The sequence below is a fragment of the Pseudophryne corroboree genome, chromosome 11 (genome assembly GCF_028390025.1).
Source record: "Pseudophryne corroboree isolate aPseCor3 chromosome 11, aPseCor3.hap2, whole genome shotgun sequence".
Taxonomy (NCBI): domain Eukaryota; kingdom Metazoa; phylum Chordata; class Amphibia; order Anura; family Myobatrachidae; genus Pseudophryne; species Pseudophryne corroboree.
This window is the reverse complement of record NC_086454.1, coordinates 111,866,644-111,894,484: the sequence shown is the minus strand read 5'-3', so window position 1 is coordinate 111,894,484 and position 27,841 is coordinate 111,866,644. Positions and strand designations below refer to the sequence as shown.

Here is a 27,841-nt window from a genome sequence, read left to right as displayed (position 1 = left end):
ATAATATTTAGATACCCTCATTAGCTCTAACTTACATTTTTAAAATTCTGTTTTACAGAGATTGTAGGGAATGCAGTGGTGTCACTCCCGGAGGCAATGGTAGCATTTGTTTCCAGACGCCAGCTGTCTGGGGGGCACAGAGGATTCTCCATCTTTGCCTCTGCCTTCTCCACACATCCAATCATCTAGCACCAGAGGCTGAGTGAGCACTGGAGTGGGGGCAGAGCTGCCTGATGATTTGTCCAATCGCACAGTCAGTGATCCAAGGAGTCTGAAGTAAGTTAGACTGTCTGTTACTTCATGCTCCCCAGATCACTGGAGCATCAGGGAGCGGCGAGATTGATCGCTCCCCCCCCCCCCTGCACTGCACACAGGGAGAGAGGACACTGCTGCAGCTGCTTCTCTTCACAGTGCAGCACACAGCAGTGTCCTCTCTCTCCCGGCTGTCTACATCAGGAAGGGGGGGGGGGGGGGGGACAGTGGGCCCTGAGGCCCCCCCCAACAGACCAGAACAGATCCCGCTGTCGGGATATTGACGACCGGCATCCCGTCCGCAGGTATTACATACCAGATCCGTATATAGACATATATACAGTATATAAAGATAAAAGGTTTAGCGCCCTGAAACATCGATCTACACTATGATGTGTCAGTATGAATTCATCGGCTACATAGACCTAGAGTGCCATCCACACTTTCTCCATGCACATTAGTAAAGGAGAGGCACCTGGCAAGTTGTTAAAGTTTTCAGTGATTGCCTATAGACAGTACTGTATACATTGACAAAGAGCTGTCACATTTATCTACCATCTGTTTCAGATGCAGTACTTACCACATATTTCTGGTTTCCTCCAATTGTCTGGTTTTCCTTTGGCTAATGCACACTGTTTAGAAACTTCAGTCAAGGTGGCACAAAAGCAGAATCTATAGTGAAGTTCACTTGCGCTACAATAACAGCGGTCCTTGTCACAGATGTCAAGATAGGGCTTTATATCAAAATGTAAAGCGCAATCGGAGAATTCCGGACTTTGCAAAATGGCTTTACACATGTCATTCTGTAAAAGAAGTGCAATAAATGAAATAAAATTTATTTTTTCAAGAAACACATTTAAGATATATATAGTACTGTACATGTATAAATGTATATACAATTGTATGTATGTATATACAATTTTTTCACCTGTATAAACTCTTATTTCTATGATGAAAATTGATTCATTTAGTTTTGTGTTTTCAATAGTACAGTAGTTATATACTTTGTGGACATAAATCAGTCTTGTTGAAAGGGGTAAAAAGAACGTTTTCAGATGTACAGATGGCGCCATGCTAATCGTGACTTCATCTGTTCCTGGGCGTGCCTATCGGCGGGCACCTCCGTCCGCACGTCTGTGACGTAGACACTCTCCCATTTTAGTGAATGGGACGCGTCTCCGTCCATGGCGCGTCCGTGAAGGAGACGCGCCCCATTCACTAGAATGGGAGAGACTCTCTGTGCACTCCCGGCGGGATTAGGTGGACGGATCGCCTAGTCACGCCGGGAGTGCACACCTGCGATGGAGGCGCACTCATCTGAATCCTCATTTACTGTATCTATCCTTCCAGCTAGACATATCTTAGACCATCGTTACCTGGGTACAGATTAGAAGATTTTGTAAACGATTTGCCCGATACCAGCGGATCGGAACATCAAATTGTTCCAAATGCTCAATCGTCCAGTGTGTACCCACTATGTTGCTAATGATGTGTGCTCCCACGTGTCATCAGCAGCATTGCCCATTGGACATGCATGCAGCTTAATATGGCGACATCAGTGGCGAGGGCAATAGCCGTCTCCCTGCGCGCCGTTGCTTCATCATTGCCAGCATCAACAAGTGTGTATAAACGACACCACCGATGTTGTGCTGGGTACACATTGTGTAATGTGTACCCAGCTTTAGAGTTACAGTATACAGTATGCCAATAAATAAAAAAATATCCTAATAAGATATCACAACTCTTACAGTAATATGGTGTCACCAGCTAGTATTCTACAGAACTCTATTATACTATGTTGTGACACTTTATCACAAGTTTTTTTCTCAAGCCTATAATGCAAAGCCACCCACATATCTGTCTGGAAGGATAGTTAAATGAGGACACAAAAAAACTTATAAAAAAAAAAAAAGCACACACTGGGCCGTTTGTAGACATTATGGCACTCTGCCACAACAAACCCCCCCCCCCCCCGCTGGATATTTAAAAAATTGAGTGTACCGAGAAACATTTTCACCAAAAAAGGGGTCGTGGTCCCTATCTTACACCCCAGTTTTGCACCATGCACCCCTAGACATTGTCGACCACAGGAAACAATTGAACATACTGACCCTGATAGGTAAAAAAAAACATTATGCCACGCAGAGTAATAACCTTTATGCAACACACAATAATGCCCCTTACAACATGTTAAGCCACACACAATAATGCCCCTTACAACATGTTAAGCCACACACAATAATGCCTCTTACAACACGTTATGCCGCACACAATAATGCCCTTACAACTAGAGATGTGCGCAGGACCATTTTTGCTGGTTTTGGTTCTAACTCATCGTCCAGATTTGGTTTTGGGTTCGGTTTTGGATATCAGCAGTGACTGGTTTTGCTTTTGGATTTATTCCCAAAAATTCACAAAAAAACATAAAACAACATCATTTGGGGCTTTATTGTTCATAGACAATTCTCCTTAACATTTCCACTCATTTCCTGTCAGTTTTGACCACCTCACAGCTCACAATATTATTTCATCCCCTTTAGTCCAAAGGCAGCAGCGAGCTGGCTGGTTACTAAGCGACAGAGCAGCAGGACAAACACACAGCAGTTTATAGCACATTTAAAAAACATTGCCACACAGCACTGGCAAAAAATGAAGAGTGGTGCAAAATGGAATAGTCCTTGAACAAAGTCGCACTAGGGTACGGCGTACTGGGTCGCAGTGCTCAGGACAGTACAAACAACTGTACAACAATATATGTTGTTATTCTTTTTTTTTAATTGGCAGCTCAGCTCACATCATGTGGAGTGGGTCCACTTTTACATACGCGCACAGGGGTACAGCGTACTGCGGTGTAGTGCACAGTACAAACAGATACATCAATTTTTTTCTATTTTCTATTTATTTTTTCACTTTTTCATGACAAATCTGGAGTCACTCAATGTGAATGTATATATGTGTGTGTGCCTGTGTGTATGTGTGTGTGTGTGTGTGTGTGTGTGTGCGTGCGTGCGTGCGTGCGTGCGTGTGTGGTTGTCAGGTCCAGTCCAGGTTTTGTACTGTGATGAGGCTGACAACCAAGCAATCAGCCCACATGTGAGCTTAGAATAAAGCTTTGCTGCAAACAGTACACAGTGCTCCTGACGACAGGCAAGCTGGCCAGGCAACAGGCCGGGCAGTCCTTAGCATTAGGGTGCCAGGGCTTGAAAGATCGACAGATCTTACAGTATGTCAACTATGAATGACAAGCCTGTTGCTGTAACTGCTTCATTTTGTATGGCATTTTTGATCTGCAGTAATTCCTTAGTTAACGGACGAGTCCTATGCTTAGTGGCTGCAGTGCCCCTAAAATCTCTGTACCCCTTGATATTGGGACAGAATTTTTCTTTACCCAAAGAAATATTAGTCAGCCGGGCCAATAAAGACCACCCAGCGATCGAATGTTGGCAGAATCCTTCCACAGGATTCAGTCTCTCCCAATGTATACAAGGTGTGGAAACCAAGGAAGTTGAAAGACTGAGTAACCGATCAGGAGATGGAAACTTGGCTGACATATTGTCTCGCTCCTTGACCAGGAATATAACGAAAACAGTAATGGTCACAGAACAGCCAAAGGACAGTATTTCGGAAGATGACTGGAGCCTTATTGAGAAGGATGTGTCCTTGCGGGACTTTGCAGCCAGTAACCTGGTGAATGCTTTTCAAGGTGTTGTAGAAGTAAAATGGCAAAATAGAGAATGACTTGCATCCAAAAGGCACACCACATTTTATATTGAAGAATGATTTATTGTATTGTGTAACCTATGTACAAGGGATAAGAGTGGAACAGCTGTTAGTTCCCCAAGTGCATGTACCACTGATACTCAAGGCTGCTCACATGCAGCCCTGGGGAGGGCATTTAGGGGAGGAGAAAACCCTCCAGTAGATACAATATAGGTTCTTTTGGCCTGGTATATATGCCACAGTAAAGAACTATTGTCAGGAATGTCATAGAACATCTCACAGACCCCAGTTTAGCGCTCCACTTGTGCCCCTGCCAGTCATTTCTATTTCATTTGAACAAAATTGGGATGGATTTGATTGGTTCAGTTGAAAAGTCAGCTCAGGGTCACCAATACATGTGCTACTAGACATCCTGAGGCAAAACCACTAAGAAATATTAAATCCAGTACCATTGCACAGAAGCTGGAAATGCTGTATACCTGCTTGGGCATACCTAAGGAGGTTCTTACTGATGAATGAACCCCTTTTATGTCCAAATTAATGAAAGACTTGTGTCTGTTGTTGGGGGTAGAGATAATAACAACTTCGGAATATAACCCCCAAACCCCGAAACCAATGGTCTAGTAAAGAGATTCAACCAGATTCTCAAGCAAATGATTAGATGGGCCGTGAACCACGACAGTCGAGATTGGGATTTAATGTTCGCAATACGAGTATCACAAGCTTCTACAGGTTTTACCTTATTTGAACTCCTATATGGGAGACAACTGCGGGGAGTGGTAGACCTGATAAAAGAGGTTTTGGAACAACAACCAGTTCAGGAACCTAACGTGATACAGTTTGTGTCACAACTGTACAGCCGGTTAAGACAACTGAGTGCCTTAGTTAAACAACATATGGTCCAAGCCCAACAGTGACAAAAACGCAACTACAGTATGACATAACTGCTATAGTTCGGTCCTTCAATCCTGGAGACAAGGTGTTAGTTCTGGTACTCACTGCTGAGAGTAAACTGTATGCTCATTGGCAGGGACCATATGAGGTTGTTGAAAAAATAGGTCTGGTTATTTACCAAGGTCACCAGATAGGGATACAGAAGGCTGACCAGATCTACTATATTAACCTGTTGACACCCTGGTGAAAGAGTATTATGCAAACCTTAGGGGTTGCTACTAAAACTCAGGAATGTGTATTACCCATTGAAGAAAGGTTAAAACAGCAGGTTATAGAAATGGTAGGTTGAAATCAAGATGTGTTTTCCTCTATTCCTGGTAGAACCCAAATCATAAAACATGACATTATCACCCCACATGGGGTTATTGTAAATCAAAGACCTTATCACATCCCTGAAGCTATATAGCAAGAGGCAGAAGAAATGCTCTGGTTAGGGGTAATAGAAGAGTCCACTAGTGAGTGAAACAATCCCATTGTGTTAGTGCCTAGACCCTCAGGGACTTTGAGGTTTTGCAAAGATTTCAGAAAGATGAGTAAGGTTTCTAAATTTGACTCCTACCCCATGCCACGAGTAGACAAATTAGTTGAGAATTTGGCTAAAAGCCAATACCTGACTACCTTAGAACTAACTAAGGGTATTTGGCAAATTTTCGTAACAGTGTCAGCTAAGACTAAAATAGCATTTTTTGATGCCAGAAGAATTGTTTCAATATTGTGTGCTACCTTGTGGCTTTACCTAGGGCCCCTGTGACCTTTTAAAGAGCAATGAGTAATTCCCTTAAGACCACATCAAGAGTATGCAGCTAAATACTTAGATGACATTGTGATAATCATTCAAGATTGGGAGTCACACCTCTCAAAAGTAGAAGCCATGCTAAACTCCTTACAGGTTCAAGGGTTTACTGCCAAACCCCAAAAATGTGCCATTGGTATGGCAGAGGCTAAGTACCTTGGGTATATAGTTGGCCATGGGCAGGTAAAGCCTCAGATAATAAAGCAAGAAGAAAATGCAGCTGAGAACCTTTTGGGGATTAGTGGGATTCTATCTTAAATGTATTTGTGACTTTGCGACAAGAGCAGCTCCACTAACCGACTTAGGAAAAAAGTCCAGATAAGATAGTCTGGACTGATGCTGCTAAAGCAGCATGGAAAGATTTAAAAGTAGCCCTGGCTTCAGCTCCCATGTTGCAGGCACCAGACTTAAAAAGAAGTTTATCCTTCAGGTTGATGCCTCTGGAAAAGGGTTGGGAGCAGTATTGTCATAGGAGGTAGAAGGAGAGGAGAGACCAATTTTTTACCTCAACCGTAAAATGTTGCCACGTGAAAAGAGTTATGCGACAGTAAAACTGGAGTGTCTCGCAATTGAGTGGGACATCGAGTCCGTACAATATTACTGTATCTGTAGGGAAGGGAATTCCTGTCAGTAACAGATCATGCACATCTTCAATGGATGCATACCAACAAAGAAGTAAATGCCAGGGTGACTTGTTGGTTTCTGACATTACAGCCATTTCAGTTTACAGTACAACATAGGCCTGGAAAACTGCAAGGTACTGCTGACGCTTTGTCTTAAAAGTACACCCCTCTGATTCTCCAAGAGAAACCCATGATGAAGCTAGGGAAGGGGGAGAGTAGGAAAGGAGAGGACGTTCACAAGAACAGGTTCAAGGTAGGGTGGGCGAACAGGTAAATTCACTTGATAAATTGTTAGCTTCACCAATGGGTTTGAATCTTAGCTGGAGGGTATGTGACAGGGAGGCCATGGTGTCACAGGTCAGAGGCAATACTCACCACCTGACTACCTGGGTGTAGGTTGGTTGTCAGATACAGTCCAGGTTTTGCAGTGTGCTGGGGTTCACAGCCAAGCAATCAGCCCACATGCAAACTTGAATAAAGCTTTGCTATGAACAGAGCAGAGTGCTCCTGATGCTGGACAAGCTGGCCAGGCAATAGACCGGGTGGTGGTTAGCATTAGGGTGCCAGGGCCTGGAAGGTCCACAGATCTTATGCATGTCAACTGTGAGTCAGAGTGACAAACCTGTTGCTTTAAATGCATAATTTTGTATGGCATTGTTTGTTTCCAGAGTGTAAGTCATATGTGTACCAAGTTTGTTGTAAATTGCTGCACGCATTTCAGAGTTATGCTGCCTGCTGAAATATTCAGTGCTGCTGCCTCACCCCTAGTGGTGCTAGGGGGTGTCTTCCCCCCGACAGTATTTGTTGCCAGATTGTAAGGCATATGTGTATCAATTTGTGAGTACATTGCTCCAGCAATTCTGGAGTTATGCTGTCTCCTGATATACTCTTTGCTGCTGTCTGCCCCCCAGGGGTGCTAGGGATTTCAAATTGTTTTAGTTGCCTCCGCCATGTTTTTATACGCTCGTATGTAAAATTTCACGATCTTTGCTTGTAAACTGTGGATTTGTATAGAAAGACAGAAGGACAAATTTTCATTTTTATATATTAGATAAGACTCCTCAGTCTCCTCTGTTACCTTATCAAGGATATGCAGAACGTCTCTGATAACTTCTATGAGAGCCTCTATTTCCTGTGACAGAGTAGCCTCCCCCACCTTTGTGTCCACCTCCCCCTCATCCATGTCTGACCCGTCATCATCAGAGTCAGACTGCAGGATATGAGCCAAGGGACGTTTTTGCGGACAAATGGCAGGGGACTGAGACGCTGGTTTGTGTACTGAGTCTCTGTTCATAAAACTCAGTCATCGATTGTTTTAAGTATTGCATCTCTTTCTCATTGCGGGACAATTTAGAAGAGATATTGGAAATCATTCCCCTAATGTTATCCAGCTAAGCTGGCTCTGCCCCACTAGCCAGGGAGGGTATACTGCACTGAGTACACTGCAGTGAACCCCCTGGAGAGGAGGAACACTGTGCTTTACATGAAACACACTCTTTGTCAGACATACTGTGACAGTGACAGCACACACACACACGAAAAGGTTAAATGCATAATTAACCCACAAAGAGCCCTTCAAGAGATACGCAGATATAGCCTGGAGCCAGCACACAGTACCCTTACTGCTAATGCCAAGCTTAGCTGGGTCGCAGACTAAGGTGGTCATTCCGAGTTGTTCGCTCGCTAGCAGTTTTTAGCAGCCGCGCAAACGCTATGCCGCCTCCCACTGGGAGTGTATTTTAGCTTAGCAGAAGTGCGAACAAAAGGATCGCAGAGCGGCTACAAAAAAAAATTGTGCAGTTTCAGAGTAGCTTCAGACCTACTCAGCGCTTGCGATCACTTCAGACTGTTCAGTTCCTGTTTTGACGTCACGAACACGCCCTGCGTTCGCCCAGCCACGCCTGCATTTTTCCAGGCACGCCTGCGTTTTTTTGAACTCTCCCTTAAAACGGTCAGTTGACACCCAGAAACACCCACTTCATGTCAATCACTCTGCGGCCAGCAGTGCGACTGAAAAGCTTTGCTAGACCTTGTCTGTAATGAAATTGTTCATTGTAATAGTACGAAGCACATGCGCATTGCGCCGCATACGCATGCACAGAAGTGCCGGTTTTTTGCCTGATCACTGCGCAGCGAACGAAAGCTGCTAGCGATCAACTCGGAATGACCCCCTAAGTACCAAGATTGGGGACTTAGTACACTAGTAAGCGCTCCCCCGCTGCTATGACCCCCTGGTACCGCTGAGGTAATCTGGAGTCTCTCCAGAAGAGCTGCGCATCCCTGTCAGTCAGCGTCTGTGTCCACTGCAGAGGGAAAATGGCGCTGGTGAGCTGCTGGGTCCGATCATAGTGATGCCCCGCCCTGTCAATGGCGCGTGGTCTTCCCGCTTTTTTATACTGGCTTAGGTAATTTTTAGTGCTTAAAATAGAGTCAGTCGCCTTTTAAGTCTGTAATGCCAGTCTGGGTACTGTGTACACCAGTAGTGTACTTAGACTCAGTTCGCTCCCTCAGAAGCGGTGCGTTTGCACTGTGAACTAAGTCTGGCGACTCCGCCGTCCCCGTAGAAGCCATGCTTCTGTATATCCTCATGTAGCCATAATGGCCGGCGACCCACTTACCGGGACGCCGGCTTAGTACTCACTAATCTTTTATCTTCTGGCTCTGTTAGGGGTGGCGGCGTGCTGCGGGAATGTATGCTTGCCATAGTGGGGCGTACGAATAGTTTCCTCAGGAGCTAGTGTCCTGTCTGCGGGGAATGGAACCATTAACCCTTCAAGAGGTTCCCCACCTAAGTCCCACGAAGCAGGCAGGCTGGTGCCATCCAGTCCTGCCTGAAAATAAACAGATAAAATAAATGCAGAGAACTCTTCAGGAGCTTCCATACGACGTGACCGGCTTCTCCGGGCACATTTCCTAAACTGAGTCTGGTTGGAGGGGCATAGGGGGAGGAGCCAGCGCACACTATCAAATTCTTAAAGTGCCCAAGACTCCTAGTGGATCCATCTGTACTCCATGGTACTAAATAAATTCCCAGTATACCCAAGGACGTAAGAGAAATATATTAATGCTATAAGCTGTTAAACTTCAAAAATGCACATTTTCCAAAAGGTTTCCACTACTGTAATTCATTGCCTCTATGATCTCATAAGGGCCTCACCACTGGGCATACAGTTTACTTTCAGTAGTAGGCAAGCGTACCAGAACCTTGTCATCTGGATGAAAGGTCTGGTTTACAGCGGTAATGTCATAATGGCATTTTAGACATTAATGAGACCTTTCCATATGTTCATTCAGAAGTGGCGCAATTTGTCTTGGACTGCCATACAATTGGGACACAAACTGAACGATGTTAGGCTCTTTAGATGATTGTTGCTCCGACCTTTTAACAGATCTAGTATCCCTCTGGTCTGTCTACCATAGAGGAGCTCAAAGGGGATAAACACTGTAGAGGCTTGGGGTACCTCTCAAAGGCAAACATTAGATAAGGTAAGAGTAGGTCCCAAAGTCCTGTAAATACACACTTTCACCAATGGGGGACCAGTGTATCTCAAACTCACCTTCCTCCTGTTGCTCACTGGCAAGAGAGGGCTTTACAGTCATACAGCCTTGGCCTTCAGTAGATCTCAGCCCCCAGGTTAGCTCAGCCTCAGGAGCGGTTCTAGGCACGGGCAAGCCGGGCCTGTGCCTGGGGCCGCAGTCACTCCGCAGGCACCCGCCTCCCACCCACATCCTGCATATCGCAGTCCCCGGGGAGCCCATGGGAAACAGCGACCACAATATGGTCCCATTCAATATCAGTTTTTACAAACAGCCCTATATAGATTCTACTAAAACTTTAAACTTTAGCAAAGCTAACTTTGCCATGATGAGGGAAGCTTTAAGGGGCATTGACTGGAATATTTTGTTTCAAGGCAAGAATACCACAGAGAAATGGGATGTCTAAAAAATGTTGCTCGCTAGTTATACTCGTAAGTTCATTTCCACGGGCAGCAAACGTAGGAGTAATAATTCCAAACCAATGTGACTTAACAAAAAGATTAAGGAACTAATGGCCAAAAAGAGGAGAGCATTCACAAAGTATAAATCAGACAGGAAGACTGAGTCATTCCAGTAAAATAAGGATTGTAACAAAATAAGCAAAAGAGAAATTAGAGCGTCTAAAATAGAAACGGAAAAGATAATGGCAAAGAAAAGTAAATCAAACCCCAAAAAGTTTTTTAAATACATAAACAGCAAAAGCTTAAAGAACAAGCGTATAGGCCCTTTAAAAGGCCATTTGGGCATCCTAATCAAAGACGACATTGACATAGTGGAAGAATTAAACAAGTTTTTCTCATCAGTATTCACAAGAGAGGATCAGATGGCGGGTTTGACATATAACCTCAGCAATGAGAATGTCCCATTGCTAAGTGCTTATATAAATGAGGAAGTAGTCTGTGACCGATTAAAAAAAATTAAGATTAATAACTCACCTGGTCCCGACGGAATTCACCCAAGGATTCTCATGGAGCTAAACTCCGAGTTAGCAAGACCCCTATATTTGATTTTCATTAACTCACTTACATCATGCATGGTTTCCAAAGACTGGCATACAGTGGAAATAGTGCCAATATTTAAAAAGGGAAGTAAATCTGAACCGGGTAATTACAGACCAGTAAGTCTTACATCTATAGTGGGGAAAGTACTGGAAGGTGTTGTAAGGGATTGAATACAGAAGTTCCTTGAAACAGTACCTCACGTGAGACTAAGCTACAAGTTAAGAGAACTTGGGCAGGGGAACACATTATAGTAACATAGTAACATAGTATCTAAGGTTGAAAAAAGACAATTGTCCATCGAGTTCAACCTATTCAACCTATGCACTTGGATGAGTAATTGGTTGGATAAAAAGGAGCAGTGAATGGTGGTAAATGGACATTTTCATAAATGATCTAGTAGCAGGTCTAGAGAACATAGTATCAATTTTTGCAGACGATACAAAATTGTGTACGTTTATAAACTCGGTGGAGGATGCTGAGTCTATTCAGAATGACTTAATTTAGACTAGAAGCATGGGCTTCAAAATGGAGAATACGGTTCAATATAGAAAAATGTAAGGTAATGCACTTTGGTAGCAAGAATAAGAACACTACCTACATACTAAATGGGGAGAATCTAGGGTATTATGTACTGGAAAAAGATTTAGGTGTTCACATAGATAACAAACTTAACAGTAGTACCCAAAGTAGGAATGCAGCAAAAAAGGCAAACAAGGTATTAGCATGCATTAAGTGGGGAATTGATGCAAGGGATGAGAGTGTTATACTCCCACTATATAAATCACTAGTGAGACCACATCTTGAATAATGTGTGCAATTATGGGCACCATACTACAAAAACGATATCCTGGAACTAGAAAAGGTTCAGAGATGAGCGACGAAATTGATAAAGGGGATGGAGACTCTAGAATACGGGGAAAGGCTTGCTAGGCTAGGTATGATTACATTGGAAAAAAGGAGATTAAGAGGGGACATTATTAACATTTACAAATATATAAGGGGTCAATACACAGCACTAGCGGGGGATTTGTTTTTGGTAAGATCATCAAAAAGGACACGTGGACACCCGCTTAGGTTGGAGGAGAGGAGATTTCGCACAAAGAGACGGAAAGGTTTCTTCACAGTTAGGACAATACGTATATGGAATTCCCTGCCTGAGAGAGTAGTGATAACGGACTCAGTCACTACGTTTAAAAATGGGCTTGATAAATTTTTAATGGATAAGGATATACAGGGTTATTGTGGGTAAATCATGTACTATAGTAATAAAAAAAACTTACTATTTTAGTTTACGGTTTAACACTCACCACAGTTAAAATTAGTCTTAAAAATAGTTCAGTGTAGGAGACCACTAACAGGTTGAACTTGATGGACAAATTGTATTTTTTCAAACTCACAAACTATGTTACTATGTTACTATCAACTACCAGCAGTTTGGACCAGCACATGCAATCTCTACCACTAACACCCTCATCATCAACCTCCTCATTAATGATCAGAGGTAGGCCTTCCAAAAAATTGGCTTGTGGGTGCCCAAACTAACCAAGCACTTTAGCCACAAAAGTGTCAGTCCCTCTTGCTGAAGTACTTGGTTTGTTAAACTGTGCATGTCCTTTTTAATGTACAACATAAGGATGGGAGGGCCATGGACAATTTCATTTTGCACAACTTTTCTTAATGGACTGTATTTTTGGGGGGCATTAGAGGGTGGTATTTTTTGCATATACATTTTTAGATGTTATTACTCTAATACAATTCTAATTTTCAACACATTTTTAAACAGATATTACTGACGTGTGTTTGTGCCACTGCTCTGTTGCTTAATTTAGCCAGCTAGCCTTTGGACAAAATTGGGGAGAATGTGGCCAAAATTGACTGGAAATGGTTGTTACTGAGGTTAATAATGCTGTAGGAACAAAAACAGGCCCAAATTATATAATTTTAGCTGTTTTCATCAGTTTTTTTTTTTTAGCGCAGATCCAAAACCAGATCTAAAACACAAAAAAGAATCCATTATCTAACACCAAAACAGAGGCTCAGCAGCACAGATTGTGCATTGATTAAGGAATACCTGTCCTGAGCATTATGTATGTATGATGATTGTAAAATTATTAGAAATTACTCCCTACTATTGCAGATAAGCCAACCTTTTAAATGCACTTTTTGTTTTGTTTTTTTACCGCAAAAAATTAGTCCACCAATTATTTTTGCTGACCAGGTTTATTTCTATGATCTGTTCCCAGTTCATATCAATATGTCACATCCAAACACTAAATTGTTGGCAACCAACTGAAATCTGTAATATAACCAGTAGGGAGTAGATGTATAAAAATAAGAATTTACTCACCGGTAATTCTATTTCTCGTAGTCCGTAGTGGATGCTGGGAACTCCGTAAGGACCATGGGGGAATAGCGGGCTCCGCAGGAGACTGGGCACTCTAAAAGAAAGATTAGGTACTATCTGGTGTGCACTGGCTCCTCCCTCTATGCCCCTCCTCCAGACCTCAGTTACGGAAACTGTGCCCGGAAGAGCTGACACAATAAGGAAAGGATTTGGAATCCCGGGTAAGACTCATACCAGCCACACCAATCACACCGTACAACTCGTGATACTATATCCAGTTAACAGTATGAATAACAACTGAGCCTCACGAACAGATGGCTCATAACAATAACCCTTTAGTTAAGCAATAACTATATACAAGCATTGCAGACAATCCGCACTTGGGATGGGCGCCCAGCATCCACTACGGACTACTAGAAATAGAATTACCGGTGAGTAAATTCTTATTTTCTCTGACGTCCTAGTGGATGCTGGGAACTCCGTAAGGACCATGGGGATTATACCAAAGCTCCCAAACGGGCGGGAGAGTGCGGATGACTCTGCAGCACCGAATGAGCAAACTCAAGGTCCTCCTCAGCCAGGGTATCAAACTTGTAGAATTTTGCAAACGTGTTTGAACCCGACCAGGTAGCAGCTCGGCAAAGTTGTAAAGCCGAGACCCCTCGGGCAGCCGCCCAAGAAGAGCCCACCTTCCTCGTGGAGTGGGCTTTTTAGGATGCGGCAATCCAGCCGCAGAATGTGCAAGTTGAATCGTGGAGCAGATCCAGCGAGCAATAGTCTGCTTAGAAGCAGGAGCACCCAACTTATTGGGTGCATGCAGGATAAACAGCGAGTCAGTCTTTCTGACTCCAGCCATTCTGGAAACATATATTTTCAGGGCCCGGACTACGTCCAGCAACTTGGATGCCTCCAAGTCCCTAGTAGCCGCAGGCACCACAATAGGTTGGTTCAAGTGAAACGCTGATACCACCTTAGGGAGGAATTGGGGACACGTCCTCAATTCTGCTCTGTCCATATGAAAGATCAGATAGGGTCTTTTACAGGACAAAGCCGCCAATTCTGGCACCCGCCTAGCCGAGGCCAAGGCCAAAAGCCTGACCACTTTCCACGTGAGATATTTTAATTCCACGGTCTGAAGTGGCTCAAACCAATGTGATTTTAGGAAATCCAACACAACGTTGAGATCCCATGGTGCCACCGGGGGCACAAAAGGGGCTGAATATGCAGCACTCCCTTCACAAACGTCTGAACTTCAGGCAGTGAAGCCAGTTCTTTTTGAAAGAAAATAGACAGGGCCGAAATCTGGACTTTAATGGATCCCAATTTTAGGCCCATAGTCACTCCTGACTGTAGGAAGTGCAGAAATCGACCCAGCTGAAATTCTTCTGTGGGGGCCTTCCTAGCCTCACACCAAGCAACATATTTTCGCCATATGCGGTGATAATGTTTTGCTGCCATATCTTTCCTAGCCTTTATTAGCGTAGGAATGACCTCAACCGGAATGCCCTTTTCCATCAGGATCCGGCGTTCAACCGCCATGCCGTCAAACGCAGCCGCGGTAAGCCTTGGAACAGACAGGGCCCCTGCTGTAGCAGGTCCAGTCTGAGAGGTAGAGGCCAAGGGTCCTCTTAGATAATTTCGTGAAGTTCCGGGTACCAAGTCCTACTTGGGCAATCCGGAACAATGAGTATAGTTCTTACTCCTCTTTTTCTTATCATCCTCAGCACCTTTGGCATGAGAGGAAGAGGAGGGAACCCATACACCGACTGGTACACCCACAGTGTCACTAGAGCGTCCACAGCTATCGCCTGAGGGTCCCTTGACCTGGCGCAATATCTGTTTAGCTTTTTGTTGAGGCGGGACGCCATCATGTCCACCTGTGGCCGTTCCCAACGGTTCACAATCAGCTGGAAGACTTCTGGATGAAGTCCCCACTCTCCCGGGTGGAGGTCGTGCCTGCTGAGGAAGTCTGCTTCCCAGTTGACCACTCCCGGAATGAACACTGCTGACAGTGCTATCACGTGATTCTCCGCCCATCGGAGAATCCTTGTGGCTTCTGCCATTGCCACCCTGCTTCTTGTGCCGCCCTGGCGGTTTACCTGGGCGACCGCTGTGATGTTGTCTGACTTAATCAGAATCGGTTGGTTTTGAAGCAGGGGTTGTGCTTGACTCAGGGCGTTGTAAATGGCCCTTAGTTCCAGAATATTTATGTGTAGGGAAGTTTCCTGACTTGACCATTGTCCTTGGAAGTTTCTTCCCTGGGTGACTGCCCCCCAACTCGGAGGCTTGCATCCGTGATCACCAGGACCCAGTCCTGTATGCCGAATCTGCGGCCTTCGAGCAGATGAGCACTCTGCAGCCACCACAGTAGAGACACCCTGGCCCTCGGAGACAGGGTGATTAACTGATGCATCTGGAGATGCGATCCGGACCACTTGTCCAACAGATCCCACTGGAAGATCCTTGCATGGAATCTGCCAAAGGGAATTGCTTCGTAAGAAGCTACCATCTTTTCCAGGACCCGCGTGCAGTGATGCACCGACACCTGTTTTGGTTTCAGGAGGTCCCTGACCAGAGATGATAATTCCTGGGCCTTCTCCTCTGGGAGAATATCTTCTTCTGTTCTGTGTCCAGAATCATGCCCAAGAACAGCAGACGCGTCGCAGGAATCAGCTGCGACTTTGGGATATTCAGAATCCAGCCGTGCTGATGCAGCACTTCCTGAGATAGTGCTACGCTGACTAGCAACTGCTCTTTGGACCTCGCCTTTATAAGGAGATCGTCCAAGTACGGAATAATCATGACTCCCTCCTTTTGGAGGAGCATCATCATTTCGGCCATTACCTTGGTAAATACCTGCGGTGCCGTGGACAGACCAAACGGCAACGTCTGGAATTGGTAATGACAGTCCTGTACCCCAAAACTGAGGTACTTTGAACTTGAACTTTTTTATATAAATGTTCAAGGATTTTAAATTTAGAATGGGTCTCACCGAACCGTCTGGTTTCGGTACCACAAACATTGTGGAATAGTAACCCCGTCCATGTTGAAGGAGGGGTACCTTGATTATCACCTGCTGAAGATACAGCTTGTGAGTTGCCGCCAGTACTACCTCCCTTTCTCTGAGGGCAGCAGGCAAGGCTGATTTGAGGTAACGGCGAGGGGGAGTCTCCTCGAACTTCAGCTTGTATCCCTGTGATACTACTTGCAGAACCCAGGGATCCATCTGTGAGCGAGCCCACTGGTCGCTGAAGTTCCGGAGACGCGCCCCCACCGCACCTGGCTCAGCCTGTGGAGCCCCAGCGTCATGCGGTGGACTTAGAGGAAACGGAGGAAGATTTTTGATCCTGGGAACTGGCTGACTGGTGCAGCCTTTTCCCTCTTCCCTTGCCTCTGGCAGAAAGGAAGCGCCTTTGACCCGCTTGCTTTTCTGAGGCCGAAAGGACTGTACCTGATAATACGGTGCTTTCTTAGGCTGTGAGGGAACCTGAGGTAAAAATTTTTACTTCCCAGCTGTTGCTGTGGATACGAGGTCCGAGAGACCATCCCCAAACAATTCCTCACCCTTATAAGGCAGAATCTCCATGTGCCTTTTAGAATCAGCATCACCTGTCCACTGCCGGGTCCATAATACCCTCCTGGCAGAATGGACATTGCATTAATTCTGGATGCCAGCCTGCAAATATCCCTCTGTGCATCCCTCATATATAAGACGACGTCTTTAATATGCTCTATGGTTAGCAAAATAGTATCCCTGTCGAGGGTAACAATATTATCTGACAGGGTATCAGACCACGCTGCAGCAGCACTACACCTCCATGCTGAGGCAATTGCGGGTCTCAGTATAGTACCTGAGTGTGTATATACAGACTTCAGGATTTCCTCCTGCTTTCTATCAGCAGGCTCCTTCAAGGTGGCCGTATCCTGAGACGGCAGTGCCACCTTTTTTGACAAACGTGTGAGCGCCTTATCCACCCTAGGGGATATCTCCCAACGTGACCTATCCTCTGGCGGGAAAGGGTACGCCATCAGTAACTTTTTAGAAATTACCAGTTTCTTATCGGGGGAAACCCACGCTTCTTCACACACTTCATTCAACTCATCTGATGGGGGAACAAAACACTGGCTGCTTTTTCTCCCCAAACATAAAACCCCTTTTTAGTGGTACTTGGGTTAATGTCAGAAATGTGTAACACATTTTTCATTGCCGCAATCATGCAACGGATGCCCCTAGTGGATTGTGTATATGTCTCAACCTTGTCGACACTGGAGTCAGACTCCGTGTCGACATCTGTGTCTGCCATCTGAGGTAGCGGGCGTTTTTGAGCCCCTGCTGGCCTTTGAGACGCCTGGGCAGGCGCGGGCTGAGGAGCCGGCTGTCCCACGGCTGTTACGTCATCCAGCCTTTTATGTAAGGAGTTGACACTGTCGGTTAATACCTTCCACATATCCACCCACTCTGGTGTCGGCCCTGCAGGGGGTGACATCACATTTATCGGCACCTGCTCCGCCTCCACATAAGCCTCCTCATCAAACATGTCGACACAGTCGTACCAACACACCGCACACACACAGGGAATGCTCTGACTGAGGACAGGACCCCACAAAGTCCTTTGGGGAGACAGAGAGAGAGTATGCCAGCACACACCACAGCGCTATTTAATCAGGGATTTACACTAACAGAAAGTGATTTATCCCTATAGCTGCTTTTTATATACAGTTTTGCGCCTAAATTTAGTGCCTCCCTTCTCTTTTTAACCCTTTGAGCCTGGAAACTGCAGGGGAGAGCCTGGGGAGCTGTCTTCCAGCTGCACTGTGAAGAGAAAATGGCGCCAGTGTGCTGAGGGAGATAGCCCCGCCCCTTTTTCGGCGGACTTCTCCCGCTCTTATAATAATAATGTGGCAGGGGTATTTTACACATATATAGCTTATTAGGCTATATTATGTGTGATTAGCCACTTTAAGGTACTCTAATTGCTGCCCAGGGCGCCCCCCACCCCAGCGCCCTGCACCCATCAGTGACCGGAGTATGTGGTGTGCACAGGGAGCAATGGCGCACAGCTGCAGTGCTGTGCGCTACCTTAATGAAGACCGGAGTCTTCAGCCGCCGATTTCCGTGAAGATCTTCTTGCTTCTGGCTCTGCAAGGGGGACGGCGGCGCGGCTCCGGGACCGGACGACCGAGGCTGGGCCTGTGTTCGATCCCTCTGGAGCTAATGGTGTCCAGTAGCCTAGAAGCCCAAGCTAGCTGCAAGCAGGTAGGTTCGCTTCTCTCCCCTAAGTCCCTCGTAGCAGTGAGTCTGTTGCCAGCAGATCTCACTGAAAATAAAAAACCTAACAATACTTTCTTTACTAGAAGCTCAGGAGAGTCCCTAGTGTGCAACTAGCTCGAGCCGGGCACAGATTCTAACTGAGGTCTGGAGGAGGGGCATAGAGGGAGGAGCCAGTGCACACCAGATAGTACCTAATCTTTCTTTTAGAGTGCCCAGTCTCCTGCGGAGCCCGCTATTCCCCCATGGTCCTTACGGAGTTCCCAGCATCCACTAGGACGTCAGAGAAAGTGTGTTATGGGGAGGAAGTGGTATCAGCGCAAGTCATACTGTATGCGCTCATACTGCTTCCCCCCATGTATTAATCTGGCGGTGTCTGCCCATAGCGCCTCCGTCATTATCAGTGCTGCTATTTTTTAGATAGCACACGGATATGCAGGGAAATGTCTGAACGGTCGGTGGCACTGACCCATCCGACACCTGCAGCTATTCATTTCAACAGCTGCAGGTGTGGTTGCCTTATCTCCACAGCACGGACAGTGCTGCCTTGGCTGTGATGGGTGTTGGCTCTATGCTGCATGTGAGATCTCGCACATGCGCACTGGTGCCAACCAGGCAGGGAGACACAGGGCATCAGCACTAAGCTGATGCAGTGTATGCTCAGACGGGGATCGCCGGAGGGGGGAGTTTTCACTCCCCAGCTATGGCAGACAAAATGTTTATATATCTTGTCAATGGGGCTAATTCAGACCTGATCACTGCTGTGCGCTTTTGCACAGCAGCGATCAGGTCTGAACTGCGCATGCGCCGGTGCCGCAGTGCGCCGGCGCATGCCAGAGAGCCGACGGCTGTCTTAGCCCTGTGATCGCCTCTGCCTGATTGACAGGCTGAGGCGGTCGCTGGGCGGGAGGGGCGGGCTGGCGCCATTTGGCCGCCTTTAAGGGGGCGCGATCCGGGCAACGCAGGCGTGCCTGGACCGTTGGGGGGGTGGGCCGCGGTGGCTGCGTGACGTCATATGCAGCCGCTGCGACCCAGGCAGCGACGAGTAGCTCCCTGCCAGCGCACAAGAGCTGCGCTGGCTGGGAGATACTCCTACAGTACAAAAGCATCAGGCATCGCCGCTGTGCGCTGCTTTTGTAGTATACTTGTACGACGGGGTAGGGCCTGACATGCGGGGCGGACTAGCCGTGTGCTGGGCGTCCCCCAACATGTCTGAAGACTGATCGTAGAGGTGCTAAATTTAGCTTCACCTCGGTAATGATCTGTGCCAGTATAATACATCTCCCCCTAGATGCTGCACATGCGGCAAAGATAGTGGTGTCTGCAATTTATTATATTATCATTAATTTAAACAGCACCGCTAATTCCATAGTGCTGTACAGAGAACATTTTGTCAGTCATATCAGTCCTGCTTGATTAGAGCTTACGCTCTAAATTCCCAAACACGAATCATGCAAACAATGCAAGGTGCTTTTTATTTATCTAACTCAACTGTCCATTAAACAAGAATATGTATGATTTCGGAGTATGGGAAGAAACCAGAGTCCCAGACAAAACCCATACAAGCACGGTGAGAACATACAAACACCACACTGTTAGGACTTATTTTGTAATTAGACAATGGAGCTCTGCATAGTATCCAGATTACCAATATGGTGAATTGCATACGTCTTCAGATGGGATTGCTTGTTGCTTACACTTTAGAAGGGAATGCGTCTTTCATTAGTGTTCTATAAATAACATTTGCTTAATTATTTGAGTAATATATAAAAATATGCCGCCAACACAATGAGCCACACCTGTGTTTCACAGTTATGTACTGCTCATGATATGATTATTATAATACTATTCAGGTTTAGGCTCATTAGGCCCCTATTCCAGTTCCTGTTACAGCAATGCTGTTGCACGGTTAACTCAGGTTTAGTATGATTTACCGACGGACACAATACAGACGGTCATAATCCCGATAGCCATTGACCTGCAGTCAATATACAGACATGGTCAAAATACCGACATTCATTATGCAGACATGTTCAAAATGCTGACATAGTCAGAATACCAGCATTTGAAATGCCGAAATGTCAAAATACCAATATGACACAGGTCGACATGGACACCGGCTAAGTGTACCACTGCGTTCATCATGCTTCAGGCACGGTACCTCGACGCGCTCGGCACACTATTATACTCCCCCTCCAGGTCCACTGGGATGCTAAAGTATGAACAAGTCTGTTTTGGGGCAAAAATTCCTTAAAAACGCATGCCAGCATTTTGACATGTCGGCATATCAAATGACGGTATTCTATGTCAGCATTTTGAAAATGTTGAGGTAATGAATGTCGGTATTTTGACCGTATCTGTATTTTGACTGTCGGTCAATGGCTGTCGAGATTATGACCATCGGTATTGTATCCGTCGGTAAATCAACTACTACCTGTTACCTCCATGCAAGTTTTCAAACATGTTCCAAACTGTGAAACCACCAAAAAACAACAAAAATCTATGGCTTAAAAATACTATCACCCAAATCTATCTCTCTTAAGGGTCCTACACACTGGCAGATAATACTGCACGATATGAATGTTCTCGTTCATTAATGAACGAGAACTCGTTCATATCATGCAGTGTGTAGGCACCAACGATTAACGATGCGCAGTATCGTTAATTAGCATGCACTGCTATGGAGCCGGGTGACGGGGGAAGTGAAGAAACTTCCCTCCCCCCATCACCTCCCACCCGTCGCTGGGTTGCCCATCAACCTTATCCGCCCCTCTGCCTTATCCGCCGTCGGGCAGCTCGGCGGCGTATCTGCCAGTGTGTAGGTGTAGGGCCCATTACACCTTCCAATTATTTATATTTTTATGCTTATGGGGAAAGATTGTATTCTAGTAATTGCTTCTCTAAAAATGATAAGGCTTTCATCTTAAAAAAAAAAACGGAAAATGTTACCCTTATCCCCTGTACTTTTCACAGAAATTTTATTAGTACGTATGTCAACTAACAATGTATTCATAATTATCACCATTTGCTTATACATAACTTACAGTAGTGTTGCATTCAGGTGTAGCAGTTCTACTGCTGTACTCACAGACTTCTGCAGGAATGTCTGCTAAGTTATTAGAAATAAATATATCTAGGCTTTCTTCATTCCCTGTAAATCAAAGAAACATTAGTTACAGCACAGTATGTCAGAACCAGGTAATTGAAAGAATCCACCAGGCCATCTTCTGTAAAAGCCACACTTCCTTTCCCTGTATGTTTGGGTCATTCATTTTTGGGTGCAGTGTCGGACTGGGGCATGAAGGGCCCACCGGGGGAATGCTGCTATAAGGGCCCATGCTTAAAGGTGTAGCCAGGTTACAGTGGTGGTGTGGCCAGCCACCACAGAGGTTTGACTAATCATTACATGTTCTGTGCCCCTTGGTAAATATATAATAAACCAAATTATTGTGAAGTATAATGTAACATATGTATAATGCACTAGGATAGTCTGGAACTTGATCCCTAGAGGAGGAGGAGGAGGGCCCATAGGCAGTAGGGCCCACCGGTGGTTTCCCCTGTTCCCCTGTGGGCCAGTCCGACCCTGATTGGGTGGTATGGAATGCCAAAGTATACTGTATAAAGACCTGGAAAATTGCTGGCAAGTGCAGTCCCTACTATTAGCAAAAATAACTCTCATTACTCCGATCAGAAATGAAGCGCATGCCATGGATCTGGCTGAGCATAATTAAGCCCCCATGTTTTTTTCAAGCAAGGCCCCCTTTAATACTAATATTGTCATTACTCCTGTAAGAGTTTTGTTTGGCATTTGAGTGTTAAAGATCCTAATCAGTTAGGTGCTGGGGTGTGTTTTTAACTGATACTTAACATAAGCTTTGTCAATGAGTAGTTCATCCCCTTTTCTTCTGGAAATCCCACCCTCATTCCCTCCCTGTTTTTGTATTTTTATATGTGTATTGTTTGTTGAGTGGTGGTAGAACAGATGCAGTGTTTGCAATTGTTTGATTTTATTGGGTGCCCTCTCAGTATATGATGTGATGGACAAATGAATGCCCATCCCAGGAATTAACACAAGACTGTCTGGGTGAGTTATTGATATATGGAGGGCTGAACACCAATATTAGTTGTCTTGTTTTGTCATTAGTTCTTGGTGCGACGCCATACTATCTTTAACCATTCACTGCTGATGCTGAGTCTCACATTGCTGTGCTATCTTCTCGGATTTTGGAGAAGGAGCAATACATTTTTCAGTACCTTTGCATTGTGTCATTTACTGTCCTATGACAGATAAAACATAACGATGTGCTTGTCACGATTGCTGCAACAGCCCTTCCTTTGTCTGCTGGGTGCGAGAGACCCAGCATCAGTACTGAAGTAACTCTTTTGAGTGCCTGTAGTCACTGCTGTATGGAAAAATTGTCACCTCCAGGAAAACGAGGAAGATGCAGCAAAGGCATTAAGGATAGAAAAACACAATATTACTGTGAAACATGTAATAATTTTCTATGTATGGAGCATGCAAAATGTATGTGTGAGGGATGCTTAAAAAATACTGGACAGGAAATGTAATAAATAACAATAATAATAATGTTTTGTGGGTGAATTGATAAAACAATTAATAGTTGGCGATTAACAAGCGGTTTCCATTTCCATTCCTGATCAATATCCATAGAGTTCCTAAAACAACGCAGAAATCCAAATGGGTTTCCCAGACCCAGTGTCAGTGTTCGTATCACAAAATTTGGCATCACTACTGGAGGGTTAACTTTAGCTTAAAATAATTCAATTGGAACCATACAATTTTCAATTCAATATTTCAAAATAAATTTGACCATCATTTATTTATAGCTAAACCTGATTGTCTGGGTCTTTATTAATTAGAATTAAGAAGGGTATATGCAAAAAATGCAACTGATAGGGGATTTATATGTAATCAGTTATGGTGGATGCAGGGCCGGAATTAAGGGCCACATTGGCCAGAGGCTGAAAATGTTCAGCAGCCTCTTATAAGAAGCAAAGGACCTATGATCAGTGCTATGTGGGTGTGGCTAGTGCCATGTGGCCCTTAAAAAATTGCTGCTTTAAATTTCTCAGCTAAAACACTGAACTCTTGGCAGTTTCTGCAACTCGCAGGACATTCCATTTTGTTCTGAGATTCAGGATACATATTCATGTGCTCCCAGGGAAATGCTCTGCATGTCTACTGCACTATGACTTGAATATTGCAATAGAATCATAATATATTCTGGCTATAAGATACTTACCATTTTGGAAACCCTCACTGTAATACGGAAAGCCATTAAAGTCACCACACAGTCCACATGTCTGATTTTTATATTTATCTGGTAACATTATCTAAAAGAGAAACAATAGTTTGAGAATTTTTATTTAAACCGCATATATTTCTCTACATTATTATAATAATTATTATTACCAGTTATTTCTATAGCACACACATATTCCGCAGCGCTTTACAGAAAATATTTGGGCATTTACATCAGTCCCCGCCCCAGTGGAGCTTACAATCTATATTTCCTACCACAGACACATTCATGCTCAGGTAAATTTTGCTGGTATCTAAATAACCTACCAGTATATTTTTGGATTGTGGGAGGAAACCGGAGAACCCGGAGGAAACCCACGCAAGTATGGGAAGAATATACAAACTCCACACACTAGAACCATAGTGGGAATTGAACCCATGACCTCAGTGCTGTGAGTCAATAATACTAACCATTACACCATCCGTACTACCCATCTACTTTGCCATCTACTCATAGACTTACAGTATACCCCTTTTCACATAGCCAAAATACCCGGTACATAGCCGGGTCAGCCCGGGTGGAAGTGCAATGTGAAAGGGCCAGGTTGAAATATCCTGGATTGAGCAACTCAGCATTTAAACACGTGTTATTCCCATGTCAGGTGCGGTGTGAATGGGTTTCCCAGGTCGATGCGATCGTGGACCTGTTCACACTATAGGGCAGGTGGCGTGGAGATGATCTAGTCTCCAAGCATTGCCTTCGCACCCATCCCTGATGATCTCAACGCCACCCCGATGGCAACCCGACGCAGTATATTGCAAGGTCGGGTTGCCAGTCTGAAAGGGGTCTCAAGGTGGCTTGCACCCAAGAAGGACTCATGTACAATTCTTGGGTGCGACCCGCATTTGCGATCTGAAAGGGGTATGATACTGTATCAAAGCAACCCTGCAAAGTAATAGCCCATAGCTTGTAGTCTAGATTGAAAGAAAAAGGCAGAGATAGTAGAAGTTGGAGGCACTGGTTATATTTAATAGATATGTTTTGAGAGCATGCATGGATCATTGGATGTTGGGAGAGAGTCAAGTCAAGCAGGGTAAGGAGTACCATAAATTTGGAGCAGCATGGTAGAAGTGTTGGAAGAAGGAGAGCAAGGTGGTTAGACAAGGCATGGGTCAGGGTATCTAGTCAGAATGTCAACATTCAGAATGTTGAACCCAGAATGTTGACATCTTCCAAATGTCAATAGTCAGAATGTCAACACGGTCTAAATATCGACATTCACAAATGTTGAAATGGTCAAAATAACGATATGTTCAGTACAGTATGTCAACATTTTACTTGTCGACAGTCATAATGCCAACAGTACAAGTATTTAAGTTTATCTTTAAGTTTATGGTAAGGTTTAAGGTTATGTACTGTAAGGTTAGTGTTAGGTTTAGAGTTTAGGCTTAAAAATAAATAAAAAATGGCATGTTGACATTCTGACTGTATTCATGTAAAATGTCAACATAGAGAAGGAGTTGGTGAGAGCATTGAACATGAGGATTAAAACTTGAATTAATTCAACTCTGGAGGTCCAGTGTATGGATGTGATGAGCGGTCCATTAAATATAAAATGTTGAGATAAGATCAGTCTTGCCATGTCATTAAGGATGTGTTATTGAGGTAATTTTAAGGTGAATGGAAATGCAGATAGGGGGCTGCAGAAGATAGATGTGGGATTGAAATACAGAAATAATAAGAGTTTTGGCAACCAGGTTGGTTTTTGCCTTGTAAATGATTGCCGCTTTAAAAATATAGGTATTCTAGCACAAAGTCCTGCACCTATGGCTTCTCTCAGGCATTTACATTTTAGCCCCAAGTGTCAAGTCTTCTGTTAATACACAATGGGAGTTTAGGAGTTTCATATTCCTTGAAAACCTTATTATGACTCATTTTCAAATCATAGGAACAGTTTTTAAATCCTGTAAAACAAATACAATGGTATTCCAAACCACTCTCTAATTTTCCAAAGTCTTTTCAGCCTCTATGTTTCACAGATATTTACAGTATGGTTTTGAAGATAGTATACTGTATCTTAGATTCTTGAAGATTAAAGGTCAACTCCAATGCCTCTTTAAATGGAAAGGCTACAGTTAGGTCAAAAGATCCTGGAAACCTGCAGCTCTTAGCCATGCCCAATGACTCATTGCTGCTTTTTATTGCCATTATTCTAACACAGCTTTTTATTGCATTAGAAGGAAGGAGATACAGTCAGGTCCTGTGCTAGTACAGTCCCTTATACCACTTTCAGACAGAAAAATCTGAAAGTCCTGGCAATTACCTGGCATTTCAATGCCGGGTAGTTTTGTCAGGACCTGTCTGATCCGCCTTTCACACAGACAAGCAAATTACCGGGTCGAGAATTTGGACCCGGTAATTTGCAGATCAACATGGGTATTTTGTCTGTGTGAAAGGGTCAACCCGGGTCAATATTCCCATGTCTCCGACCCTGGTAAAATCCAGGGTTGAATTCCCGGGAATTTCAATGCCGGGTTGACCCTTTCACACAGAAAAAGGACCTGTGTTTTTCATGAAATTACCGGGTAGAACTGCTTCACCCAGTAATTTCAGTTTCTGTATGAAAGGGGTATAACTCACTTTTCTGTGCTAGTCTCTTACAGTATGCCTAAAAACCTCAATGTTACAGATACAGGGTTTCTTTTCTCATGCACCTGACACCACTAATGTCAAGATTTAATCTGGTGCTACTGGATCCAAACACATAGTCCAGGTTGCAGTATTGAGAGTCATAGGAATTTATTTACTAAGCCACCACTTCTCGATGTATTTAAGGGTAATTATTTTAATAGCAATAAATCCTTAGTAAATAATCCCCATAAATTTAGTTATCAACCTGCTGCACTCTTTTCATTATCACTTTGGCTCAGATTTATCAAGCCTTGGAGAGTGATAAATAACCCGGTGATAATGTAACAACCAACCAGCTAATAACTGTCATTTTTAAAACACAGCCTGTGACATGGAAGTTAGAAGCTGATTGGTTGGTACTTTATCCCCGTGCCATTTATCACTCTCCAAGACTTGATAGATGGGGCCTTTATCTGTGCTTCAACACTGCCAGCTTATTGAGCTTGTCTATGAACCAGCTTCTCAAATCCCGTTTACATCTGATTGCTTTCCTGTGTGTGACCTTTAGCTCCCAGGCAAATACCTTCTTCTGGGGGTGGGGGGGGGGCAGATGTACTAAGCCTTTAAAAGTGAAACATTTCACGGTGATAAAGTCTGATAAACCCAGCCTGTAACATGGCATTAGAAGCTGATTAACTGGTATTTTATCACCGTGAAATGTATCACTTTTCGAGGATTAGTACATCTCAGATGGCTACCGTTTCTGACTATGAACTTTGGCTCTTGGATGCCTACCTCCCTGCCTCTGATCACTAGCTATACCACAGACTTGTTATGTATCTCCCAACTTTAGAAAACAGTGTATCAGGACTTTGCATGCACCACGGGCACACACGTGCTATAAATGGGGTGTGATCTTAGGTCTGTGGTGCCACGCTCCCAGTGTGTAATATTTTTGGGGTTGTGACTACACATCACACCCCATGTCTTGTCATGCAGTGGGCTTGCCTAGCACTCCGGGAGCTACTGGGTAGCCCCAGCCTCTTCCTGCACTGTTTGGATGATGCGCGTATGCATGCATTATCCATTTACCGCCACTCTGCTATGCAGAGCAATACTGATGGAGTCATCCCCCAACCTCCCTCAATCCACCCGCAGGACACTGCGGCTCATGAGTGGAACAGCAGGACAGTGGCCAAAAACCAGGACTGTCCCGTTGAATACGGGACAGTTGAGAGGTATGCTGCTATAACCTGGATCCTACTCAAACTGTTTTTAAATGAACATTACCTATTTTATTGAAAATGTGTACACCTATCATTGGAATCACCCAAGCATATATTTACAAACTCTATATTAAGTAATTGACACCAAGGGAGAGAAAGGTGGTTGTTTGTATTGTTAGCAACTGTTTCAAGGAGACTGAATAGAGATAAGTGATACCTCTGCTCAG

The 27,841-nt window shown here is 44.5% G+C and overlaps 1 protein-coding gene across 1 annotated transcript in view; it reads right to left on the bottom strand.

Annotated features, from left to right (window-relative positions):
• LOC134969044 (mucin-2-like) overlaps nt 1–27,841 on the bottom strand; it is a 695,488-nt gene that overhangs the window by 630,454 nt on the left and 37,193 nt on the right. Inside the window, exons 4-6 of the mRNA XM_063944753.1 lie at nt 23,758–23,848; nt 21,538–21,644; nt 833–1,055 (exon numbers count right to left, since the gene is read on the bottom strand). Of these exons, the coding sequence (XP_063800823.1) occupies nt 833–1,055; nt 21,538–21,644; nt 23,758–23,848 (421 nt within the window). The remainder of the gene's footprint in view (nt 1–832; nt 1,056–21,537; nt 21,645–23,757; nt 23,849–27,841) is intronic.